This window comes from Odocoileus virginianus, chromosome 4, assembly GCF_023699985.2.
Source record: "Odocoileus virginianus isolate 20LAN1187 ecotype Illinois chromosome 4, Ovbor_1.2, whole genome shotgun sequence".
In the NCBI taxonomy this organism is placed as follows: domain Eukaryota; kingdom Metazoa; phylum Chordata; class Mammalia; order Artiodactyla; family Cervidae; genus Odocoileus; species Odocoileus virginianus.
The window spans coordinates 74,813,925-74,838,272 of NC_069677.1; the positions used below are offsets into that span (position 1 = coordinate 74,813,925).

General features: G+C 38.9%; 1 protein-coding gene across 3 annotated transcripts in view; it reads left to right on the plus strand.

The window, feature by feature from the left end:
* Positions 1–1,328: 1,328 nt before the first annotated feature.
* NPHP3 (nephrocystin 3) overlaps positions 1,329–24,348 on the plus strand; it is a 61,919-nt gene continuing 38,899 nt past the window's right edge. For 2 of the 3 annotated variants that reach the window (XM_020893081.2, XM_020893083.2), the window contains exons 1-7: positions 1,329–1,791; positions 3,581–3,706; positions 4,422–4,572; positions 6,365–6,535; positions 7,706–7,839; positions 9,449–9,609; positions 24,189–24,345. In XM_020893081.2, coding sequence (XP_020748740.2) covers positions 1,396–1,791; positions 3,581–3,706; positions 4,422–4,572; positions 6,365–6,535; positions 7,706–7,839; positions 9,449–9,609; positions 24,189–24,345 — 1,296 coding nt within the window. In that variant the 5' untranslated portion in view covers positions 1,329–1,395. The remainder of the gene's footprint in view (positions 1,792–3,580; positions 3,707–4,421; positions 4,573–6,364; positions 6,536–7,705; positions 7,840–9,448; positions 9,610–24,188; positions 24,346–24,348) is intronic. The other variant, XM_020893082.2, reaches the window with a different exon arrangement.

Below are 24,348 nucleotides of genomic sequence, written 5' to 3' on the forward strand. Positions count from 1 at the left end.
TAAAGAAGGCTGAGAATCAAAGAATTGATGCTTTTGTACTGTGGTGCTGGAGAAGACTCACGAGAGTCTGCCTGACAGCAAGGAGATCAAACCAGTCAATTCTAAAGGAAATAAACCCAGAATATTCACTGGAAGGACTGATGCTGAAGCGAAGCTTCACTACCTCGGCCACCTGATGGGAAGAGCCGATTCATTGGAAAACACTGTAATCTGGGAATGATAAAGGTCAGGAGGAGAAGAGGATGACAGAGGACGAGATGGTTGGATGGCAGCACCAACTCAATGGACAAGAGTTTGAGCATGATTCAGGAAATGAAGGACAGGAAGCCTGGTGTGCTGCAGCCCACGGAGTCGCAGAGAGTTGGACACTACTGAGCAACTGTCACCTGTCCTCCTACCCAGGGTTCCAAACCTGGAGAGGCTAGAAGCTTGGCGGAGGGGCAAGAGCACAAGATAGCATAAGCAAGATGACAACCCCACTCTTTTCCTGACTTAAAAGTTTAAAACAGTTTCCCCATCTCTTCATTTTCTATGATATGGCTCATAGTGGATCCTTTCATTTAATGGGTGAAATGTACCATATGCCTCTGAAGTGCAGGTCTCCAATGCCCCATGTTGCAAAAAGTCAAACTTTCACCTCGTCTAAGGTGAAACTGGTGGTCTCAGGCTGTAAAGCCTAGAAGTATTGTCTTGGCTGGTACTATGCCTCTGGTCATTCCAACTGCAGGCATATAGCAGTCGCTCAATACATTTTTGATTTCCTAACTGCCTTCGGGTTTGATCCCTGAGTCGGGAAGATCCCCTAGAGGAGGAAAAGGCAAACCCACTCCAGTATTCTTGCAGGGATAATCCCATGGGCAGAGGAGCCTGGCAGGCTACAGTCCATGGGATCCTAAAAAGTGGGACCGACTGAGCACACACGCATGCAAACTGCCTTCCGGGAGAAGAGCAGCTTCTGGAAAGGCCGCAGCACAGAAGCTGCAGCAACAGAGGTGGAGCAACAAGGGGCCCCAGGCCAGAGCCCAGTGTGAGGCACGCGCCCGTGGGGAAGTCTTGGCCAGGTAGAGGGAACTGTGAGAAGCCTACTTGCGCCCTCCTGTAGGCACTGACAAAGTGCTGTGGCGGGCCAGAGCCACATCCCGGCTGCTCGCTGCGACAAGCGGACTCCTTGCCCAGCATCCAGCTGGCGAACTCCGCTACCGAGCCCAGCCCAGCCCTTCTGCCCCGCCCCATCCGTTCTGCTCCTCTGGCCCCGCCCTGTCATTGCCCCGCCCACCGGCCCGCCCCTCCTTGATATGATAGCCCCGCCCCTTCCTGCTGCCCCGCCTCATCCCTCCGGTCGTGTACCGCCCCGTCCTGGTACCCTGCTGGCAATTAGCAGCGCCAGCCGGCGCCATGGGTACCGCTTCGTCGCTCGTGAGCCCCGCGGGCGGGGAGGTGATCGAGGACACGTACGGGGCGGGCGGCGGCGAGGCCTGTGAGATCCCGGTGGAGGTGAAGCCCAAGGCCCGCTTGCTGCGCAGCTCGTTCCGCCGGGCCGCGGGTGTGGCGGCTGCGGGAGCCGGGCCGAGTTCGCTGCCCCGTGGAGCGGGCGGCGGCGGGCTGCTAGGGGCCAGCTTCAAGTCTACTGGTTCGTCGGTGCCCGAGCTGGAATACGCGGCTGCTGAGTACGAGCGGCTGAAGAAGGAGTACGAGATCTTCCGGGTCAGCAAGAACCAGGAGTTGTTATCCATGGGCCGCCGGGAGGCCAAGCTGGACACGGAGAACAAGCGGCTGCGGGCCGAGCTGCAGGTAATGCTGTGCCCGGGCACTCACCGGAGATGACCGCGACACCTGGGAACTGAGGCCCGGGGCCGTCTGCCCACCGCCCCGCAGCCGCATGGCGGCACTGCCAACTGGACCCTGAACGCCTGACTTCGTCCCTTGTCCGTCCTGTCTCATCTCCAAACCAAGAAGTTTTGAAAGTTTAGCAGAAACTGCTCTGCATTTTACTTTGAGAGAACATACTGCCTTGCGGTCTAAACTGATTCTTTATCAACCACCGCCTCCCCCCACTTTTCTGTCTTTGGGCCATTCATTCAGACACCCTGAAGCTTTTAGCCCGGAGCAGCAAATGCTCGGGCCTTCCCTGGTAGCTCAGATGGTAAAGAAAAGTGAAAGCGAAAGTCTCTCAGTCGTGTCCGACTCTTAATAGTCCATGGAATTCTCAAGGCCAGAATAATGGAGTGGGTAGCCTTATCCCTTCTCCAGGGGATCTTCCCAACTCCGGGGTCGAGCCCAGGTCTCCTGCATTGCGGGCGGATTTTTTTTTTACCAGCTGAGCCACAAGGGAAACCCAAGAATACTCGAGGGGGTAGCCTATCCCTTCTCCAGGGGATCTTCCTGACCCAGGAATCGAACTGGGGTCTCCTGCACTGCAGGCTGATTCTTTACCAACTGAGCTATCAGAGAGGCCCTGGTAAAGAATACGCCTGCAATGCAGGAACCCCTGGTTGGATCCCTAGTTCCGGAAGATCCCCTGGAGGAGAGTATGGCAACCCACTCCAGTATTCTGACCTGGGGAATCCCCATGTACAAAGGAGCCTGGCGGGCTATAGTTCATGGGGTCGCGAGGAATCGGACACGACTCAGCGACTAAGCACAGAGCAGCACCAAATGCTAATCTCCAGGGAAGTAGGTCTGCCAGGACCACACAGATGTGCAAAAGACTTTGGTGACATCTGTTGAGGCAGCTGATCAAACCCTTCCTAGGCGTTTAAAACCCCACCCCCCAGATGCAATTGCAGCAGGACAAATGTTCCAGTCCCAGGTTATTTCTGTTACCAATCCTGATTCCTTATGTAACCTTTTTTTATTCCTTTTTCATGTACCTAGGCATTAACACACACACACACACACCCTATATTTATTTAATCCATTCAATCAGACATTTACTGAGACCTGCAATGTATCAGCCTTGGAGCTAGCAAGAGGAGTGAGACATGGAGCCAAAGAGTGCACAGTCTCATAGAAATAATTATCCATCAGGTTAAACCTTATAAATTGTGATTTTGTTCTCTTAAAGGTGGGAAAACTGAGTTGTAGTGAAGATTCAGAACTGGTGCAGTATTTCAAAGAAAAAGTATTAATTTCCATTGAAAGCTTAATGTTGAATATCTTCATTTATAATTCAAGCATATTTGCAGGGTTTTTTTCCCATTATATGTTTGAATAGAATGGCAGTATGCAGTGAAAAACTGCAGGAGTATACTGGTGAAAAACTAAGTAGACTGTTCATATTCTGAGATATGTAATATGTATATGAGAGTGTTGGTTGCTCAGTCATAACTGACTACCCCATGGACTATAGCCTGCAAGTCTCCTCTGTCCATGGAATTCTCCAGGCAGGAATACTGAAGTGGTTTGCCATTTCCTTCTCCAGGGGATCGTCTGGACCCAGGGATCGAACCCAGGTCTTCCCACATTGCGGGCAGATTTTTTACCTTCTGAGCCACCAGGGAAGCCCAATATGCATATAACATAATGTAAAATTTGGGAGGCATGCTATTTTTGTTAGAAATAACAAGGTAAATTATTCCAGGCACTTCAAAAAACTTACCAGAAGATACTTCGGGAAAAGGAAAGTGCTTTAGAAGCAAAATACCAAGCAATGGAGAGAGCAGCTACATTTGAACATGACAGAGATAAAGTTAAGAGGCAATTTAAGGTAAATTTCATACATCTTTATCCCCAAAGTGACAGGGAATAAAGCAATATATTTTAAAAGTTCATATAATACTGTGATGAGTAAATAGAAGTAAATGATGTAGAAGTCATGAAAGGTATAAGAACTAAACTCTTATAAAAGGTAAATACTTTTTACTTTTGAAGTATTTGAGCTGGACCAGGTAAACTTGAGATAGTTTCGAAGAAAAGGTATAAAAGTGAACATTTTAATAGGGGGGAAGGGGAAGGAAAATGTTTGTATTAGGGGAGAACATTTAGAAATATTTGGGGACGTGTCCTTTGGGAAAGCATTACTGGAAATAAGTGTGCATGCTAAGTCGCTCCAGTTGTGTCTGACTCTTTGTGACCCTATGGACTGTAGTCCACCAGACTCCTCGCTCCATGGGATTCTCCAGCCAAGAATCCTAGAGTAGGTAACCATGCCCTTCTCCAGGAGGGCAATAAGTGGGAGGGGGACAAATTTGCTAAACATCAGGCAGCACACACGGCAGCCCCACACCTTAGATATATCCTCCTAGAATTCCATTGGGTTCCAGTTACAGAACAGTGACATAGAGGTATTCACCTTACAGAAGAGGAGATCAAGGACCAAATGAATATTGATTTTATGAATGAAAGAATTTTCCCTTAAAAGTTGATGACATCACTTTTTGCTTAAGGAAAAGGATTTCAAAATTAAAATACATCTTTTAAAGATTTTTAGGGAGACCAAGGAAAATGAAATTCAGGATTTATTGAGGGCCAAGAGAGAGTTGGAGAGCAAACTTCAGAGGTTACAGGCTCAGGGGATCCATGTATTTGATCCTGGAGAGTCTGATTCAGATGACAACTGTACAGATGTTACTGGTAAGTTTATTTCCTGTTTATAATGTTTTGAGATATCAATATATTAATAGGTGTAATGATTGTAGAGCCAACTTTGAATCCTTGTACTCGTAAGTAATTGCTGTTACAAATAGAGTTGCTCTTTCTCTTTCTCATAACAGGTCTTTTCTATGAAGTCCATAGTGTAGAAGCTGAGGTTCCTTCTATCTTGTTGCTCTGCCAACCTTAACCCATAGCTTTTCTCTCTCTGGTCTAAGATAGCCCCTCCAAGTCCCCTCATATCTACAATTTAGCTAGAGGGAGTGGAGGAGTACATTACTTTCCTTGAAAGCACAATCTGAAAGATATACACATTACTCCTACTCAAACCCCATTGGCCTATACCTTCCTCAAACCACGTGCAGGCCTATCTATACCTTCCTATACCTAGGAAGATGGGAAAATGTAATTACTAGTAAGAGAGTCATGTATGCACATAAAGTTTGGGGTTGTGTCATTAAAGAAAGAAGTGGAGAATGGATGTTGGAGAAGTTAGTCGTCTCTGTCACATTTTTCCACATAATGGATATATTCTTGCAGCTATCAGAATATCTACATAATGTTTCATCAAGTGGTTTCCAATACAGTTTTTTGAAATATTTTAAAGTTTTTGTTTTATAATTAAGTATATTAAATGTTTTTCTAGAAATAAAGAAAAACTCAGAATCATAGAATGAAAATATCCACTATGTTAATAGGAAATAATGAAGTGTGATTGACATTGAACAATATTCTATTTTAAGTGTAGTGGGAAAATGCAGTCACTCTCCCATTTATTAAAAAAACCGTAATTGTGTTCTTCCAAATTAATGTATTTTGGAGTGAAATATGGCAATTGATAATCCCCTCTTAATCTGCATTTTAGTACCATTGAAATCCGACCAGCATTCTGAGACTTTTATTACTAACTTTTGAGGAAAAAAAGGTGAACAGATTCTTAATGGCTTATTATGACTAAGACATTAGTCTTAGTGATTATTTCAGTGCTGACATATGTTAAAATATACAGTGTTTCAAAACTATTATATTCTAATTCTCTTGGCAAGTTAATAAAAACAAATTAATATTTCCTCCTAGGTCTTTCTTCCTATTTTTATATAAACATGAAGAAGGAATGTTTGAGGGAATATTGCTCATTATTTGTCACCTACAAGTAATAATCAATTTTGCCAGAGATTTTCACACAAATACCAGTTTACTTAAGTTTAGTCAAGGACTCCATGTGATAGCAAATATTACTTATTTTTAAAATGTGTGTTAGTAAGTACTCATTAATTCAGACATTAATTTTGTTCCTCTGGGAGGTTAAAGAGAATGTACTCTTTACATCTTTAGCTTATATCCTAATGAATTACCAATATTAATTACTGGTGTGCCAGTAATAGTCTTCCTTTGAAATTCTTCCCTTCAAATTTTACACTGTTACCTAAATCATATGGTTAGAAAAAAAAGTTTTTTAGAAATTTTTGTTGGGGAGCGTTTTTAATTCCTCTCTGTTATTATCATTTCTTTGGTTATTGTATTCCTAATTTCTTTTCATCTTTCTCTCTTTAATCCCCTTTTTAAGATTGAGATAACCAAAACTGTGTTAACTACCACCTTAGAACATGCCAGAAGTTGGTGGCAAAGCACTTTCAGAATTATTCTTTTGATTTCAAAATCAAAGTTTGAATATTTGTTGTATTCATAATCTTATAGTATTTTTTGGATTAGAAATTCTGTTGAGTATATTTGATAAGGTTTTGAAGTTTCAATATTATTTGGTTTTCATCAGATGAAATCTGCTTTACAGCTGCTGGAACCCAGTGTGAATATTGGACTGGTGGAGCCTTGGGAAGTGAGCCTTCTATAGGGAGTATGATCCAGCTTCAGCAATCCTTCCGGGGCCCTGAGTTCGCCCACAGTTCTATAGACGTGGAAGGACCCTTTGCTAATGTCAACAGAGGTAACACATGCCATTTGCTAATTAGCTTAGTTGATGGTAATGACTGTTTGTGTACTACAGTCTTGTGCTGGGAGAACCGCCATCAGCAGAGCGTGAGACTTGTTTTCTGGGTGTCTTCCTCTGTCAGGCCATTATGTTCTGATACTTGTCACTGACCAGGAAGGATGAAGTTACATAATTCACATCAGGATCAGATGGTGTTCCCCAGCCTGTCTGACCAATAAGTTCTAATAACTGAAATTTTGGTCTGGATTCTCAGGTATTTTAGTTGAGTAGTGAGAGTTTAATGTAGATCAGCTGAAAAACAGTAGTTTTCAGTCTTTTGCATCTTTGATGGTGTTGAAAAGTTATGTGTGCTAAGTCACTTCAGTCACATGTGCACCCTATGGACTGCAGCTTGCCAGGCTCCTCTGTCCATGGGATTATCCAAGCAAGAATACTGTAGTGGGTTGCATGCCCTCCTCCAGGGGATCTTCCTGATCCAGGAATAGAGTCTCTTATGTCGCCTGCACTGGCAGGCGGGTTCTTTACCAATAGTGCCACCTGGGGAGCTCAGTTTTATTCATTATCTTTGTATAATTTGATATTCAAAACAGCCCTGAAGATCTGTTCAGAATTTCAGTACCACAGCAGACCTGAGATACTATAAGCAGAAGATTATTTTCTTAAAACTATGAAATTATTTATCTATTAGCAAAATGAAAATTATTTTTTAAATAATGCATTTTCAATTAGTCAAGTATGTCTTAAAATATTCATTCTCACTATCTTTAGGTTACTTTTCATTTTATACCATTCTTGAACTTTCTTTTTGACTCAGTATATTTCAAGAATAATAAACAAGTAAAACCAGTCTGGGAACATAGGCCTTCCTCAAGTTACAAACTAATTGAACAACCCATGTGGCGTAGTTCCCTGACATTTGACTGGAGCCATGGGTACCTCAGCAGAGACCACTGGTGACTTTGATTGCTCTAAACCCCAGGATAGAATTTGGGATTAGAGAACTGATTGCCTTCCAATATGTTATTCTAGAAGTTATGTCAGTATTACAAGTGAGATAAGATATCATTCTATGATGTCTGTTGTGTTTTTTCAGACTTTCAGGCATCTTGTCATATGGTCATCTAATAATTCTTTTGGGGAACTTATGAGAAATTTTATTTTCAGATGACTGGGATATTGCTGTGGCTAGTTTATTGCAAGTTACCCCCTTGTTTTCACATTCTCTATGGAGTAACACTGTCAGATGTTACCTCATTCATACAGATGAAACCCAGCCTGAAATGGATCTTTTCCTTAAGGTGAGGACATTTATAAATTTTGTATTCACTGATTTAAAATGCAAGTTAATATTGTGTTCTGGTTATGATATTACTGCACCTGAACCAGATAGTTTACTACATACAAGATTACATCTTAAAGAGTAGGAAGCATCTTGGGCTTTTCTTAAGAAAATGTCTTAGTATTTTCAATATATTCAAATTAAGTCCTTGGAACTTTATGCTTTTGAATGCTTTATTACACATTCTCCACTGTGTTTAGCTGTGCCTGCTTTAGTTAATCCCTGCCAGCCCTATTCTTGAATCTGTTTCAGGTTATAACAAAGTTTAATCCTTGTCATGATCTTCAATTTTTCACAGCAGCTACTGGGGTTAATCTAAAGCAGGGGTCAGCAAACAAAAGCCTGTTGGCCAAATCTGGCCTGAAGTCTATTACTGTGTAACCTAAAGCTAAGATTGGTTTCTGCATTTTTAAATGATTGAAAAATCAGAAGAAGAATATTTTGATGTGAAAATCATATGAAATTCAAATTTTGTTGTCTATGAATTTTTATTAGAACATAGCAACACACAGCATATTGTGTCTGGTTGCTTCACACTAATAGCAGAATAAAATTATAGTGGCAACTAAATGCACCACAAAAACCTCTGCCAAAACAGGCAGATTCTTAAACTATTATTAATTTGCCACCTGGCTCTTCACAGAAAAGTTCACCAACTACCATTCTAACTGAATTTTCAATAAGTATGTGTGGCACATGCAATACCTTCAATATTAACATCCTCCAGATTGTTGATTAATAAGTCCATTTAGCTTTCCTTTTTGATATTACTCAATTTTGGTAAACAGACAAAGTATTTTGAAAACCAAAGCTTCTACTCACTAAGTGAGTATACATTATTCCCAAATACATGTTGAAGGAATTACTAATTTATTGCATAGTAATAATCAACATTACTAAGTAAGTTAATTTCTTATCAGTTCAGTCGCTCAGTCGTGTCCAACCCCATGGACTGCAGCATGCCAGGCCTCCCTGTCCATCACCAACTCCCAGAGTTTACTCAAACTCATGTCCACTGAGTCGATGATGACATCCAGCCATCTCATCCTCTGCTGTCCCCTTCTCTTGCCTTCAGTCTTTCCCAGCATCAGGGTCTTTTCAAATGAGTCAGCTCTTTGATAATTTGTAATAGGCCAGCATATTTTTATTTTATATCTGTTTCCTTTAGTGTTCATGGCAGACACTTTATACTATATAAGTCTGTGGATTTATGTTTTCACCCTGTAACAATAAACAGAAGTTATTTGTAAGAATAATAATAAAAATATATACCACAGCAAAATAACTTAATACTGTACTCTTGTTGTTTTAAGTTTTATTATGAGATAAATCATTTTCTGAAGTAGGAAACAGCCAAACTGCTAAGCTATTACTATTTTCATTTTGTAAAGAAATTTGCCTTTCCTCTCTGAAAGATTTTTTTAAATGTGATTATGATTTTTTTAGTTTTAAATCAGAGAATATCCAACATAACCTGTGATAAAGCATGTTTTTCAATTTTTAGTATGAAGCTGACTAGATCTTTAGTTAAATAAGCTGTGCTATCTTATGTTTCAATTTGTTTTTAGGATTACTCACCTAAACTTAAGAGAATGTGTGAGACAATGGGATATTTTTTCCACGCTGTGTATTTTCCAATAGATATTGAAAATCAATACCTTGCTGTAAGAAAATGGGAAATTGAGAAAAGTTCATTAGTTATCTTATTCATTCATTTAACCTTACCAAGGTAAGCTGAAAATTCTATAATTTATTATAGGGGTTAAACTTGTAAACAGAATTAAATTTGCCAAATGAACTTGAAACGTAAGTTCTAATTGCATTCTTTATTTTTAAACCTATTTATTTTTTAATTGAAGGATAACTGCTTTACAGAATTTTGTAGTTTTCTGTCAAACCTCAACATGAATCAGCCATAGGTGTACATATATTTCCTCCCTTTTGAACCTCCCTCCCATCTCCCTCCCCATCCCACCCGTCTAGGTTGATACAGAGCCCCTGTGTGAGTTTCCTGAAACATACAGCAAATTGCTGTTGGCTATCTATTTTACACATGGTAATGTAAGTTTCCGTGTTACTCTCTCCATACATCTCACCCTCTCCTCCCCTCTCCCCATGTCCGTAAGTCTATTCTCTATGTCTGTTTCTCCACTGCTGCCCTGCAAATAAATTCTTCAGTACCATTTTTCTAGATTCCATGTATATGTGCTAGAATATGATATTTATCTTTCTCTTTCTGACTTACTTCACTCTGTATAATAGGCTCTAGGTTCAGTTCATCCACCTCATTAGAACTGACTCAAATGTGTTCCTTTTTATGGCTGAGTAATATTCCATTGTGTTATATGTATAAAAAGTAATGGATACTTCTTTATCCATTCATCTATCATTGGACATCTAAGTTGCTTCCATGTTCTAGCTATTGTAAATAGTGCTGCGATGAACACTAGGGTACATGTGTCCTTTTCAGTTTTGGTTTCCTTAGGGTTTATGGATAGGAGTGGGATTGCTGGGTCATATGGTGGCTTTATTCCTAGTCTTTTAAGGAATCTCCATACTGTCTTCCATAGTGGTTGTATCAATTTACATTCCCACCAACAGTGCAAGAGCATTTCCTTTTCTCCACACCCTCTCCAGCATTTATTATTTGTAGACTTTCTGATGATGGCCATTTGACCAGTGTGAGGAGATATTTCATTGTAGTTTTGATTTGCTTTTCTCTAATAATGAGCGATGTTGAGCCTTTTCTCATGTGGTTGCTAACCATCTATATATCTTCTTTGGAGAAATGTCTGTTTAGGTCTTCTTCCCACTTTTTGATTGGGTTGTTTGTTTTCCTGGTATTGAGTTGTATGAGCTGCTTGTATATTTTGGAAATTAATCTTTTTTCAGTTGTTTCATTTGCTATTATTTTCTCCCATTCTGAGGGTTGTCTTTTCACCTTACTTATAGTTTCCTTTGCTGTGCAAAAGCTTTTAAGCTTAATCAGGCCCCACTTGTTTATTTTTGTTTTTATTTCCATTACTCTAGGAGGTGGGTCATAGAGGATCTTGCTTTGATTTATGTCATCGAGTGTTGTGGCTGTGTTTTCCTCTACGAGATTTATAGTTTCTGATCTTACATTTAGGTCTTTAATCCATTTTGAGTTTATCTTTGTGTATGGTGTTAGGCAAGTGTTCTAATTTCAGTCTTTCACATGTAGCCGTCCAATTTTCCCAGCACCATTTATTGAAGAGGCTGTCTTTGCCCCATTGTATATTCTTGTCTCCTTTGTCAAAAATAAGGTACCCATACATGTGTGGGTTTATTTCTGGGCTTTCTGTCTTGTTCCATAGGTCTATATTTCTGTTTTTGTGCCAGTACCATACTGTCTTGATGACTGTAGCTTTGTAGTATAATCCGAAGTCAGGAAGGTTGACTCCTCCAGTTCCATTTTTCTTTCTCAAGACTGCTTTGGCTATTCAGGGTCTTTTGTATTTCCATATGAATTGTGAAATTTTTTGTTCTAGTTATGTGAAAGATGCCATTGGCAATTTGATAGGGATCACATTGAATCTGTGGATTGTGTTTGGTAGTATAGTCATTTTCATAATATTGATTCTTCCTACCCAGGAACATGGAATATCTCTCCATCTGTTTATGTCATCTTTGATTTCTTTCATCAGTGTCTTATAATTGTTTGTGTACACTTCTTTTGTCTCTTTAGGTAAGTTTATTCCTAGATATTTTATTATTTTGTTGAAATGGTGAATAAGATTGATTCCTTAATTTCTCTTTCTGATTTTTCATTGTTAGTATATAGAAATGCAAGTGATTTCTGTGTATTGATTTTGTATCCTGTGACATTGCTAAATTCACTGATTAGCTCTGGTAATTTTCTGATAGTATCTTTAGGGTTTTTTATGTACAGTATCATGTCATCTGCAAACAGTGAGAGCTTTACTTCTTCTTTTCCAATCTGGATTCTTTTTATTTCTTTTTCTTCTCTGATTGCTGTAGCTAGGACTTCCAAAACTATGTTGAATAACAGTGGTGAAAGTGGACACCCTTGTCTTATTCCTGATTTTAGGGGGAATGCTTTCAGTTTTTTACCATTGAGAATGTTTGCTGTAGGCTTATCATATATGGATTTTACTATGTTGAGGTAGGCTCCTTCTATGCCTATTGTTTGAAGAGTTTTAATCATAAATGGGTGCTGAATTTTGTCAAAGGCTTTTTTTGCATCTATTGAGATTATCATATGGTTTTTATGTTTCAGTTGGTTAATATGCTGTATCACGTTGATTGATTTGTGTATATTGAAGATTCCTTGCATCCCTGGAATAAACCCACCTTGATCATGGTGTATGAGCTTTTTAATGTATTGCTGAATTCTGTTTCCTAAATTTTGTTGAGAATTTTTGCGTCTGTGTTCATCAGTGATATTGGCCTGTAGTTTTCTTTTCTGGGGGGTTGTCTTTGTCTGGTTTTGGTATCAGGGTGATGTTGACCTTATAGAAGGAGTTTGGAAGTCTTCCTCTGCAATTTTTTGAAAGGGTTTTTTTTTTTTTTTTTAGGGTTGTACCTATTCATTTTATTTTTATTTTTTTATTTTACTTTATTTTTTTATATTTCTAACCACAGTGTTTATTTTTTTTAATTTTTTTTTCATTTATTTTTATTAGTTGGAGGCTAATTACTTCACAACATTGCAGTGGTTTTTGTCATACATTGAAATGAATTAGCCATGGATTTACATGTATTCCCCATCCCGGTCCCCCCTCCCACCTCCCTCTCCACCCCATCCCTCTGGGTCTTCCCAGTGCACCAGGCCTGAGCACTTGTCTCATGCATCCAACCTGGGCTGGTGATCTGTTTCACCCTAGATATACATGTTTCGATTCTATTCTCTTGAAACATCCCACCCTCGCCTTCTCCCACAGAGTCCACAAGTCTGTTCTATACATCTGAGTCTCTTTTTCTTTTTTTGCATATAGGGTTATCGTTACCATCTTTCTAAATTCCATATATATGTGTTAGTATACTGTAATAGTCTTTATCTTTCTGGCTTACTTCGCTCTGTATAATGGGCTCCAGTTTCATCCATCTCATTAGAACTGATTCAAATGAATTCTTTTTAATGGCTGAGTAATATTCCATGGTGTATATGTACCACAGCTTCCATTCGTCTGCTGATGGGCATCTAGGTTGCTTCCATGTCCTGGCAATTATAAACAGTGCTGCGATGAACATTGGGGTGCACGTGTCTCTTTCAGATCTGGTTTCCTCAGTGTGTATGCCTAGAAGTGGTATTGCTGGGTCATATGGCAGTTCTATTTCGAGTTTTTTAAGAAATCTCCACACTGTTTTCCATAGCGGCTGTACTAGTTTGCATTCCCACCAACAGTGTAAGAGGGTTCCCTTTTCTCCACACCCTCTCCAGCATTTATTGCTTGTAGACTTTTGGATAGCAGCCATCCTGACTGGTGTGTAATGGTACCTCATTGTGGTTTTGATTTGCATTTCTCTGATAAAGAGTGATGTTGAGCATCTTTTCATGTGTTTTTTTGCCATCCGTATGTCTTCCTTGGAGAAATGTCTGTTTAGTTCTTTGGCCCATTTTTGATTGGGTCATTTATTTTTCTGGAATTGAGCTGCAGGAGTTGCTTGTATATTTTTGAGATTAATCCTTTGTCTGTTGCTTCATTTGCTATTATTTTCTCCCAATCTGAGGGCTGTCTTTTCACCTTGCTTATAGTTTCCTTTGTTGTGCAAAAGCTTTTAAGTTTCATTAGGTCCCATTTGTTTATTTTTGCTTTTGTTTCTAAAATTCTGGGATGTGGGTCATAGAGGATCCTGCTGTGATTTATGTCGGAGAGTGTTTTGCCTATGTTCTCCTCTAGGAGTTTTATAGTTTCTGGTCTTACATTTAGATCTTTAATCCATTTTGAGTTTATTTTTGTGTATGGTGTTAGAAAGTGTTCTAGTTTCATTCTTTTACAGGTGGTTGACCAGTTTTCCCAGCACCACTTGTTAAAGAGGTTGTCTTTTTTCCATTGTATATCCTTGCCTCCTTTGTCAAAGATAAGGTGACCATAGGTTCGTGGGTTTATCTCTGGGCTTTCTATTCTGTTCCACTGATCTATATTTCTGTCTTTGTGCCAGTACCATACTGTCTTGATGACTGTGGCTTGTAGTATAGTCTGAAGTCAGGCAGGTTGATTCCTCCAGTTCCATTCTTCTTTCTCAAGGTTACTTTGGCTATTGGAGGTTTTTTGTATTTCCATACAAATTGTGAAATTATTTGTTCTAGTTCTGTGAAAAATACCGTTGGTAGTTTGATAGGGATTGCATTGAATCTATAGATTGCTTTGGGTAGTATAGCCATTTTGACAATATTGATTCTTCCAATCCATGAACATGGTATATTTCTCCATCTGTTTGTGTCCTCTTTGATTTCTTTCATCAGTGTTTTATAGTTTTCTATGTATAGGTCTTTTGTTTCTTTAGGTAAATATACTCCTAAGTATTTTATTCTTTTTGTTGCAATGGTGAATGGTATCGTTTCCTTAATTTCTCTTTCTGTTTTCTCATTGTTAGTGTATAGGAATGCAAGAGATTTCTCTGTGTTAATTTTATATCCTGCAACTTTACTGTATTCATTGATTAGCTCTAGTAATTTTCTGGTAGAGTCTTTAGGGTTTTCTCTGTAGAGGATCATGTCATCTGCAAACAGAGAGAGTTTCACTTCTTCTTTTCCTATCTGGATTCCTTTTACTTCTTTTTCTGCCCTGATTGCTGTGGCCAACACTTCCAAAACTATGTTGAATAGTAGTGGTGAGAGTGGGCACCCGTGTCTTGTTCCTGATTTCAGGGGAAATGCTTTCAATTTTTCACCATTGAGGGTGATGCTTGCTGTGGGTTTGTCATATATAGCTTTTATTATGTTGAGGTATGTTCCTTCTATTCCTGCTTTCTGGAGAGGTTTACTCATAAATGGATGTTGAATTTTGTCAAAGGCTTTTTCTGCATCTATTGAGATGATCATATGGTTTTTATCTTTCAATTTGTTAATGTGGTGTATTACATTGATTGATTTGCAGATATTAAAGAATCCTTGCATTCCTGGGATAAAGCCCACTTGGTCATGGTGTATGATTTTTTTAATATGTTGTTGGATTCTGTTTGCTAGAATTTTGTTAAGGATTTTTGCATCTATGTTCATCAGATATTGGCCTGTAGTTTTCTTTTTTTGTGGCATCTTTGTCTGGTTTTGGAATTAGGGTGATGGTGGCCTCATAGAATGAGTTTGGAAGTTAACCTTCTTCTGCAATTTTCTGGAAGAGTTTGAGTAAGATAGGTGTTAGCTCTTCTCTAAATTTTTGGTAGAATTCAGCTGTGAAGCCATCTGGTCCTGGGCTTTTGTTTGCTGGAAGATTTCTGATTACAGTTTCGATTTCCTTGCTTGTGATGGGTTTGTTAAGATCTTCTATTTCTTCCTGATTCAGTTTGGAAAGTTATACTTCCCTAAGAACTTGTCCATTTCTTGCAAGTTGTCCATTTTATTGGCATAGAGCTGCTGGTAGTAGTCTCTTATGATCCTTTGTATTTCAGTGTTGTCTGTTGTGATCTCTCCATTTTCGTTTCTAATTTTGTTAATTTGGTTCTTCTCCCTTTGTTTCTTAATGAGTCTTGCTAATGGTTTGTCAATTTTGTTTATTTTTTCAAAAAACCAGCTTTTAGCTTTGTTGATTTTTGCTATGGTCTCTTTAGTTTCTTTTGCATTTATTTCTGCCCTAATTTTTAAGATTTCTTTCCTTCTACTAACCCTGGGGTTCTTCATTTCTTCCTTCTCTAGTTGCTTTAGGTGTAGAGTTAGGTTATTTATTTGACTTTTTTCTTGTTTCTTGAGGTAGGCCTGTAATGCTATGAATCTTCCCCTTAGCACTGCTTTTACAGTGTACCATAGGTTTTGGGTTGTTGTGTTTTCATTTTCATTCATTTCTATGCATATTTTGATTTCTTTTTTGATTTCTTCTATGATTTGTTGGTTATTCAGAAGCGTGTTGTTTAGCCTCCATATGTTTGAATTTTTAATAATTTTTTTCCTGTAATTGAGATCCAATCTTACTGCACTGTGGTCAGAAAAGATGACTGGAATGATTTCAATTTTTTTGAATTTACCAAGACTAGATTTATGGCCCAGGATGTGATCTATTCTGGAGAAGGTTCCGTGTGCACTTGAGAAAAAGGTGAAGTTGATTGTTTTGGGGTGAAACGTCCTATAGATGTCAATAAGGTCTAGCTGGTCCATTGTGTCCTTTAAAGTTTGTGTTTCCTTGTTCATTTTCTGTTTAGTTGATCTATCCATAGTTGTGAGTGGGGTATTAAAGTCTCCTACTATTATTGTGTTACTATTAATTTCCTCTTTCATACTCGTTAGTGTTTGCCTTACATATTGCAGTAGTCCTATGTTGGGTGCATATATATTTATAATTGTTATATCTTCTTCTTGGATTGATCCTTTGATCATTATGTAGTGTCCATCTTTGTCTCTTTTCACAGCCTTTACTTGAAAGTCTATTTTATCTGATATGAGTATTGCTACTCCTGCTTTCTTTTGGTCTCTGTTTGCGTGGAATATTTTTTTCCAGCCCTTCACTTTTAGTCTGTATGTGTCCCTTGCTTTGAGGTGGGTCTCTTGTAGACAGCATATATAGGGGTCTTGCTTTTGTATCCATTCAGCCAGCCTTTGTCTTTTGGTTGGGGCATTCAACCCATTTACATTTAAGGTAATTATTGATAGGTATGGTCCCGTTGCCATTTATTTTGTTGTTTAGGGTTCACGTTTACACCACCTTTGAAAGGGTTTTAGAAGGATAGGCATTAGTGCTTCTCTAAATGTTTGATAGAATTCTCCTGTGAAACCATCTGGTCCTGGGCTTTTGTTTGGGGAGATTTTTGATCACAGCTTCAATTTCAGTGCTTATAGTTGGCTTATTCATAATTTCTGTTTCTATTCTAAGAATCTGTCTATTTCTCCCAGGTTATCCATTTTATTGGCATATAGTTGTTCATAATAGTCTCTATAATTCTTTGTATTTCTGCATTGTCTGTTGTAAGTGCTCCTTTTTCATTTCTAATTTTGTTGATTTGATTCTTCTCTCTTTTATTCTTGATGAGTCTGGCTAAAGGTTTGTCAATTGTGTTTATCTTCTCAAAGAACCTGCTTTTAGTTTTATTAATCTTTGCTATTGTTTCTTTCATTCCTTTCTCATTTATTTCTGCGCCGATCTTTATGATTTCTTTCCTTCTGCTATGTTTGGGGGTTTTTTGTTGTTGTTGTTGTTGTTCTTTTTCCAGTTTCTTTAGGTGTAGAGTTGGTTGCCTATTTGGTGTTTATCTTGTTTCGTGAGGCAGGATTGTATTGCTATAAAATTCCCTCTTAGCACTGCTTTTGCTGCATCCCATAGGTTTTGAGTTGTCATGTTTTCATTGTCATTTGTATCTAGACATTTTTTTATTTCCCTTTTGATTTCTTCAGTAAACTGTTGGTTATTTAGAAACATATTGTTTAATCTTCATGTGTTTGTATGTTTTACATTTTTTTTCTTGTAATTGATATCTAGTCTCATAGCATTGTGGTCAGGACTCTTGATATGACTTCAGTTTTCTTAAATTTACTGAGGTTTGATTTGTGACCCAATATGTGATCTATCATGGAGAATGTTCCATGTGCAGTTGAGAAGAAGGTATATTCTTCTGAATTTGGATGGAATGTCCTAAAGATATCAGTGAGATCCATCTAATCTATCATTTAAGACATGTTTCCTTATTAATTTTTTGTTTTGATGATCTGTCCACTCTTGTGAGTGGGGTGTTAAAGTCTCCTACAAAAGTAGTTGTATTATTGTGTTATTGTCAGTTTCTCCTTTTAGTGTTAGTATTTGTCTTACATATTGAGGTGCTCCTATGTTGGGTGCATAGATATTTACAACTGTTATATCTTCCTCTTGGACTGATCCCTTGATCATTATGTAGTATCCTTCCTTATCTCTTGTAATATTCTTTATTTTAAATTCTATTTTGTCTGATATGAGGATGTTACTCCAACTTTGTTTTCCATTTGCATGGAAAATATTTTTCCATCCTCTCAGTTTCAGTCTATATGTGTCTTTAGGTCTGAAATGTGTTTCTTGTAAACAACATATAAATGGGTCTTGTTTTTATCCATTCAGCCAGTCTGAATGGATTGGAGCATTTAATCCATTTACACTAAAGTAATTATTGATATATATGTTCCTATTGCCATTTTCTTAATTTTTTGTGGTTTTATTTTGTAGATCTTTTTCTTCTCTTGTATTTCTTGACTCCCTTTAACATTTGTTGTAAAGCTGGCTTGGTGGTACTGAATTCTCTTAAATTTTGCTTGTCTGTAAAGCTTTGGATTTCTCCATCAGTTTTGAATGAGATCCTTGCTGGGTAGAGTAATCTTTGTTGTAGATTTTTCCTTTTTCAGTACTTTTAATATATCCTGCCATTCCCTTATGGCCTGTAGAGTTTCTGCTGAAAGATCACCTGTTAAACATATGGGGTTTCCCTTGTATGTTACTTGCTGCTTTTCCCTTGCTGATTTTAAAATTCTTTCTTTGTGTTTAATCTTTATTACTTTGATTAGTGTGTGTCTTGGCGTGTTTCTCCATGGATTTATCCTGTATGGGACTCTTTGCACCTCTTGGACTTGATTGACAAACCTTTTTCCATGTTGGGGAAATTTTCAACTCTAATCTCTTCAAAAATTTTTTCATACCGTTTCCTTTTCTCTTCTTCTTCTGGAACCCCTATAATTTGAATGTTAGTGTGTTTGATATTGTCCCAGAGGTCTCTGAGACTACCCTCAGTTCTTTTCATTCTTTTTACTTTATTCTGCTCTTCAGAAGTTATTTCCACCATTTTATCTTCTAATGCACTGATTCCTTCTTCTGCATCAGATAGTCTGCTATTGATTCCTTCTATTTTTAATTTCAGTAATTATGTTGTTTGTCTCTGTATGTTTATTCTTTAATTCTTCTAGGTCTTTGTTAATTGATTCTTGCATTTTCTCTCTTCTGTTTTCAAAGTTTTTGATCATCTTTACTATCGTTATTCTGAATTGTTTTTCAGCTAGTTTACCTGTTTCCTCTTCACTTATTTGGACTGTGTTTCTGGTTTGTTCCTTCATTTGTTCAGTATTTTTATGCCTTTTCATTTTTTTTTTTTTTAAATTATTGTGTTGGAGGTCTCCTTTTCCCAGGCTTGAATTCTTTTCTTCCTTTTGGTTTCTGCCCTTCTAAGGTTGGTCCAGTGGTTTGTGTAAGCTTCTTATAGGGTGAGGTTTGTGCTAAGGTTTTTTGTTTGTTTGTTTTTCTGCTCATGGGCAAGGCTGAGTGAGGTGGTAATCCTGTCTGCTGATGACTAGGTTTGTATTTTTTGTTTCGTTTGTTGTTTGGATGAGGCATCCAGCACAGGGAGCTACTGATGGTTGGGTGATGCCAGGTCTTGTATTCAGGTGGTTTCCCTTGTGGGAGTTCTCACTATTTGATACTCCAGAGGGTTAGTTCTCTGATTATTTAGGGGCTTGGAATCAGTTCTCCCACTCCAAAGGCTCAGGACTTGATCTCTGGTCAGGATCAAAGATTTCACAAGTGGTTTGTTATGGCATTAAGTGAGATTAAAACAAATACCCAAAAACAAGAAACCAAAGATGAACCCCAGATAAATGACAGTTACAAGATCAGGCAAATAATAATTAAAATAATGGAATATACACACATATATATACACCCATAAGCAAAATCAAAACAGTCCAAGAAAAATAAAGGTCAATAGACTGACCCAGCAAACAAAGGAAAACAAAAATTATATCTAATGGGTAAGAGTAAGCTAACTAAAGCACAAACTGGAAAACAAAACTAAAGCAAGATGCCAAGTGGGGAATAAAGCAATGAAAATAAAACTAACAAATATGTTGAAAGGAAAGAAAGAATAGATATGCAAACTTAAACAGAGGTAGATAAAGGAGATTTATATGTATTAAAGCTTAACTTCAAGGTGAAAAGAACAGTAGGAAAAGCAAACAAAGAATAAATGTAGGAAAATAATAATAGGTTTAAAAAATTAATATTAAAAAAGGAGAAAAAAAAAGGGGGAAGAGGAAAGGGGGGGGTGGGGAGGAAAACTCCACAGAACTGCAAAAGCCCAATTTAGAAGCAGAAGTTTATAACATGGAAAATCGTGATTGAAAAAAAAACCAAAAGCTTAATTAGATTTCATGATGCCAATAAAATCAACAACTACAACAGGATGAGTTGGGGGGAAAGGAAAGAAAAATGGAAAAATGAAAAAGAAAAAAAAGTCCGAAAGAAAGTACTGAACAAGTTAAAACATAAGAATAATAAATGTTTTTGGGAGCCACTGCTGTCAAGGTCCTTTCCCTCACTGGGAGTCACAGTCCACCTCACCTCCCTGGGATGCCCTCCAGCACTGTGCTGGTCCCTGGACCTGCTGTGGGGGCAGCTCAGATTCTGATCTGGTTTTATTCCTGTGTGTTCTTGCCTCCAATGTCCATAGCTATCAGAACTAGTGTGTTGTCTTTCGTGGGAGCTCTCAATGTCCTTTTATATATTCCGTAGACACAAAGTCTGCCTAGTTAATTCATGTGAATTTAATCTGCAACTTGTACAGGTGGTGGGAAGGTTTGGGGTCTTCTTCCTTAGTCACCCTGCCCCTGGGTTTCAACTGTGGTTTTATTTCCACCTCTGTACCCACCTCTGGGTCGCGCACTGGGGTTTGCTTGTGCAGCTGCCCTGGAGGACTTGGGTCTGTCCCAGAGAGGGCTAATTGCAGAGGCGGTGCAGCTGGTTGGGTCGCAGGGGTTCTGGCAGCACCAAGTACTCAGGGGAGTTGGCGGCTGGGGCAGCAGGAAATATAGTGCTCTAGAAGAGTATGGCAACCAGTAATGGCCAAAATGCTCCAGTATTCTTGCCTGAAGAGTCCCCCCTGATAGAGAAGCTTGGCAGGCCACAGTGCACAAGGTCACAAAGAGTTGGACACAACCAAAGCGACCCCATGTGCATAGCGGCAAGACTTTTTCTGCTTGTGGCAGCTCTGCCCAAGTGAGGGTCTAGCATGAAGGTAGTGCAGCTGCTTGGTTGCAGGGACCGTAGCGGCGCCACGTGCGCAGGTTCGCAGACTGCCTCTGCTGCAGGAGTTATGGCCCTATCAGAGTCTTTTTCGAGCCTCTGGTAGCTGGTGATAGAAGGCCTCTTGGCTAGTCTTTCTCTGTAGCTCCACCCGTTCAGACACTTGCCTGGGGTCCTTCTCGATAGTTCTGTGCATCAGGCACATAGAGGATGGGGTCCTACTCTGTAGATCGGTGAGTCAGGCACTTAAACAGTCACCCTGGGTGGCGTCCTACTCTAGTTCCGGTGCGTCAGGCGCTTGATGTTCATCTCTCTGTTGTTCATCTGCTGATGTGGCTGTAGGGAGAGAGAGGCTATGATGATGTCTCTACCCCCTACACATGACTCAGTAGTATTGCCTTGCTTCCATGGCTGCCTGGCTGCCTGGCTTTCCTTCACAGGCATTTCCCACCACGATCTCCTCCCTCACATCCCCTCAGTCCATCTGTCCGCAGTCAACAGCAGCCCTTGCCCTGGGATTGCTCCACAATCCCCAAGTTCCAGCTTCCAGCCTCTGCACCTTCTAGGGGACCTGCGTCCTTGTCCGGGATGCATATGGCTGCGGCAAGGACTGTCTGATTCTCATTGCACTTAGGCTGCCACAGATCAGCTGTTTCACTTTCATAAATATTTCTCCTGTTTCAGACAGTTGCTCCAATGTGTGGATTGGACCCCTGCTTCAGTTCCCCCACCCGCTGCGGGCAGGTCCAGTCCTGCTAACACTCCTGTTTTCCCACCGAGTTCCTTCATCCTACCGAGTTTTTGTGTGGTTCTGTGCATTCTTTCCTGGTGGTCTGGTACTCCTGTCTGCTCTCAGCTGGTGTTCTCCATACACTTCTGTTTCTGAAGGTATATTCCTGATGTACCTATGGAGAGACATGTACTCCACATCCACCTACTCCTCCGCTATCTTGTTCTCTCTTCCTAATTGCATTCTTATAATCAAAGACAATGCTTGAAATGCAAAAAATTCTATGACTTTTCATACTTAAATATTAATAAAAAGTTTCACACTGTTAGGCTTTTTTTTTTCATTTATTTTTATTTAGTTGGAGGCTAATTACTTTACAATATTGTAGTGGTTTTTGTCATACATTGGCATGAATTAGCCATGGATTTACATGTATTCCCCATCCCGATCCCCCCTCGCACGTCCCTCTCCACCCGATTCCTCTGGGTCTTCCCAGTGCACCAGGCCTGAGCATTTGTCTCGTGCATCCAGCCTGGGCTGGTGATCTGTTTCACCCTAGATAACATACATGTTTCGATGCTTAGGCTTGTTTTTGATAGGTTATAAGATTAATATCATTAATGCAAGATCGTTTTAATCAGGGGTCAGCAAACCATGGCCCTCAAGTCAAATCCAGTCAGTCACCTGGTTTTATAAATAACATTTTACTGGAACACAGATACGTTCCTTTATTTGTGTGTTGTCTACAGCTGCTTCCACAGTGTACCACCAGTGTTGATTATTTCAGCAGAGACAGTGTGTCCTGCAAAGCCTAAAATGTTGGCTAGCTGACTCTTCACAGAAAAAGGTGGTGACCCCTGATTTCAGTAATTAGCATTAACCTTCATTGTTTTCTTTGTTCAGCTACAGATTGAGAGGCACTTGAACACTTGTATAAGTGTTAAGTCATACTTTTAATTCGCTGAGGAGGTAACTACTTAAATCCAGTAAAGTGAGAGGTTTTCTTATAATGTGAATATAATCACACCAATGAATCTAATCTGAAAACAAAGTTTTTTTTTTTAACCAGTTAGATATATAGATAAGAAGACAGAATAGGATAGATAGAAGGTTAAATAAGGGGTTAATTTTTCTTTCTATACTTTCTATCTGATTGTATTTAATCCTTCCAAAGTGTTTTTTTCTCTTTTTATTGAGGACCAACTCTGACTTTAACTGTGTATGGAAGTGTTTGGAGCCCTAAGCTTTACAAGAGACTCTGCAGTATAACCCATCCTCAATCCTTGAGACTATAGAGTATAGTCTGGATGGCCAGAGGCCAGGTGGCCGGGGAACCACCTGGTCAAGGAAGCTTTTCCCAAAACAAGTTTAAGGATTCCTTCAACTTGATTTCCTCTAGTTGGAGTTCTTTACCTCCCCTCCCTGTTTTCCTTTCTTTGTTTTGTTTTTATATTTATTAAGAATATATCCTGTCTTATATTTAATATCTGGGTAATATTTTATCTCAGGTGGTAGTATATGTCATTTGTTGTTTTTCTTTGCAACCATGTTTTTTTTTTTTTCTTCAGTTTTCCTCTTTGTTTTTTCTTCTGTTTTGTATTAGGGCTGGTATTTTAGTTTTTTTATGAAAATTCTGAATCGTATAATGGCTTTCCCTTGTATATACACACTTATTTGCCTCCCTGGACAAACTTTGATTTAATGCCTTTTAGAAAGGGAAATTGTTTATAGTTTTCCTTGTGATATAGAAAATGTTAATAGTCTATAAGATTTCTAGAATTTAAATAGGAATAGTACAAACTATAGTTATAGTACATTGTAACAGAATTTCTTTTTATCCTTTACCTTGGTCAAGAATTTTACTAGCTGCCTAGCCTTTCTCATTTGCCTCTGGATCTTTCTTACAGTGTATCTGGGGTATAAAGATTCAGATCATTTATTGGATGAGTAAAGGCTAAAGGACTAGAGAAGAGAAAATCTTGAAACCTTGAGGCTGATGATATTTGTGTTTTAACTTGAGAATTATATAATTGTAAATGGAATTAGGTTTTCCATTTATTTGCAAAGTCTCATGAGTCTTGTCCATTATTCTGAGCAATGTTTAACAGTATTTTTGAGAAGTTTTTTAAAAAAATTAGATTTAAATAAAGTTATGTATGATTTTAAATTTAATTTATTGCACAATTTATTGTCTGCTATTGTCTACTATGTCTGCTAGTGAATATACTGTACTTTAATATAAGCTAGAACAAAGCTATAAAAAACATCCATTTTTGGAAAGTTTCACTTGTTCTGCAGCAGGGCCTTTCATGGCCACTTGTCATTATAGGAAATCCCCTTCTTGGCACTTAGGTTAATTGACTAACTGTGTGCTGCCGCAGTGCAGTGTAGCACAAGAAATACTGATTTCCAATCTAGCCTTTTATTGGAAGACTGTGAAGAAGCTTTTCTGAAAAACCCCGAAGGCAAACCACGGTTAATTTATCATCGTTTGGAGGATGGGAAAGTCAGTTCTGACTCTGTCCAGCAACTGATTGATCAAGTTTCTAACCTGAACAAGACCAGCAAAGCCAAGGTA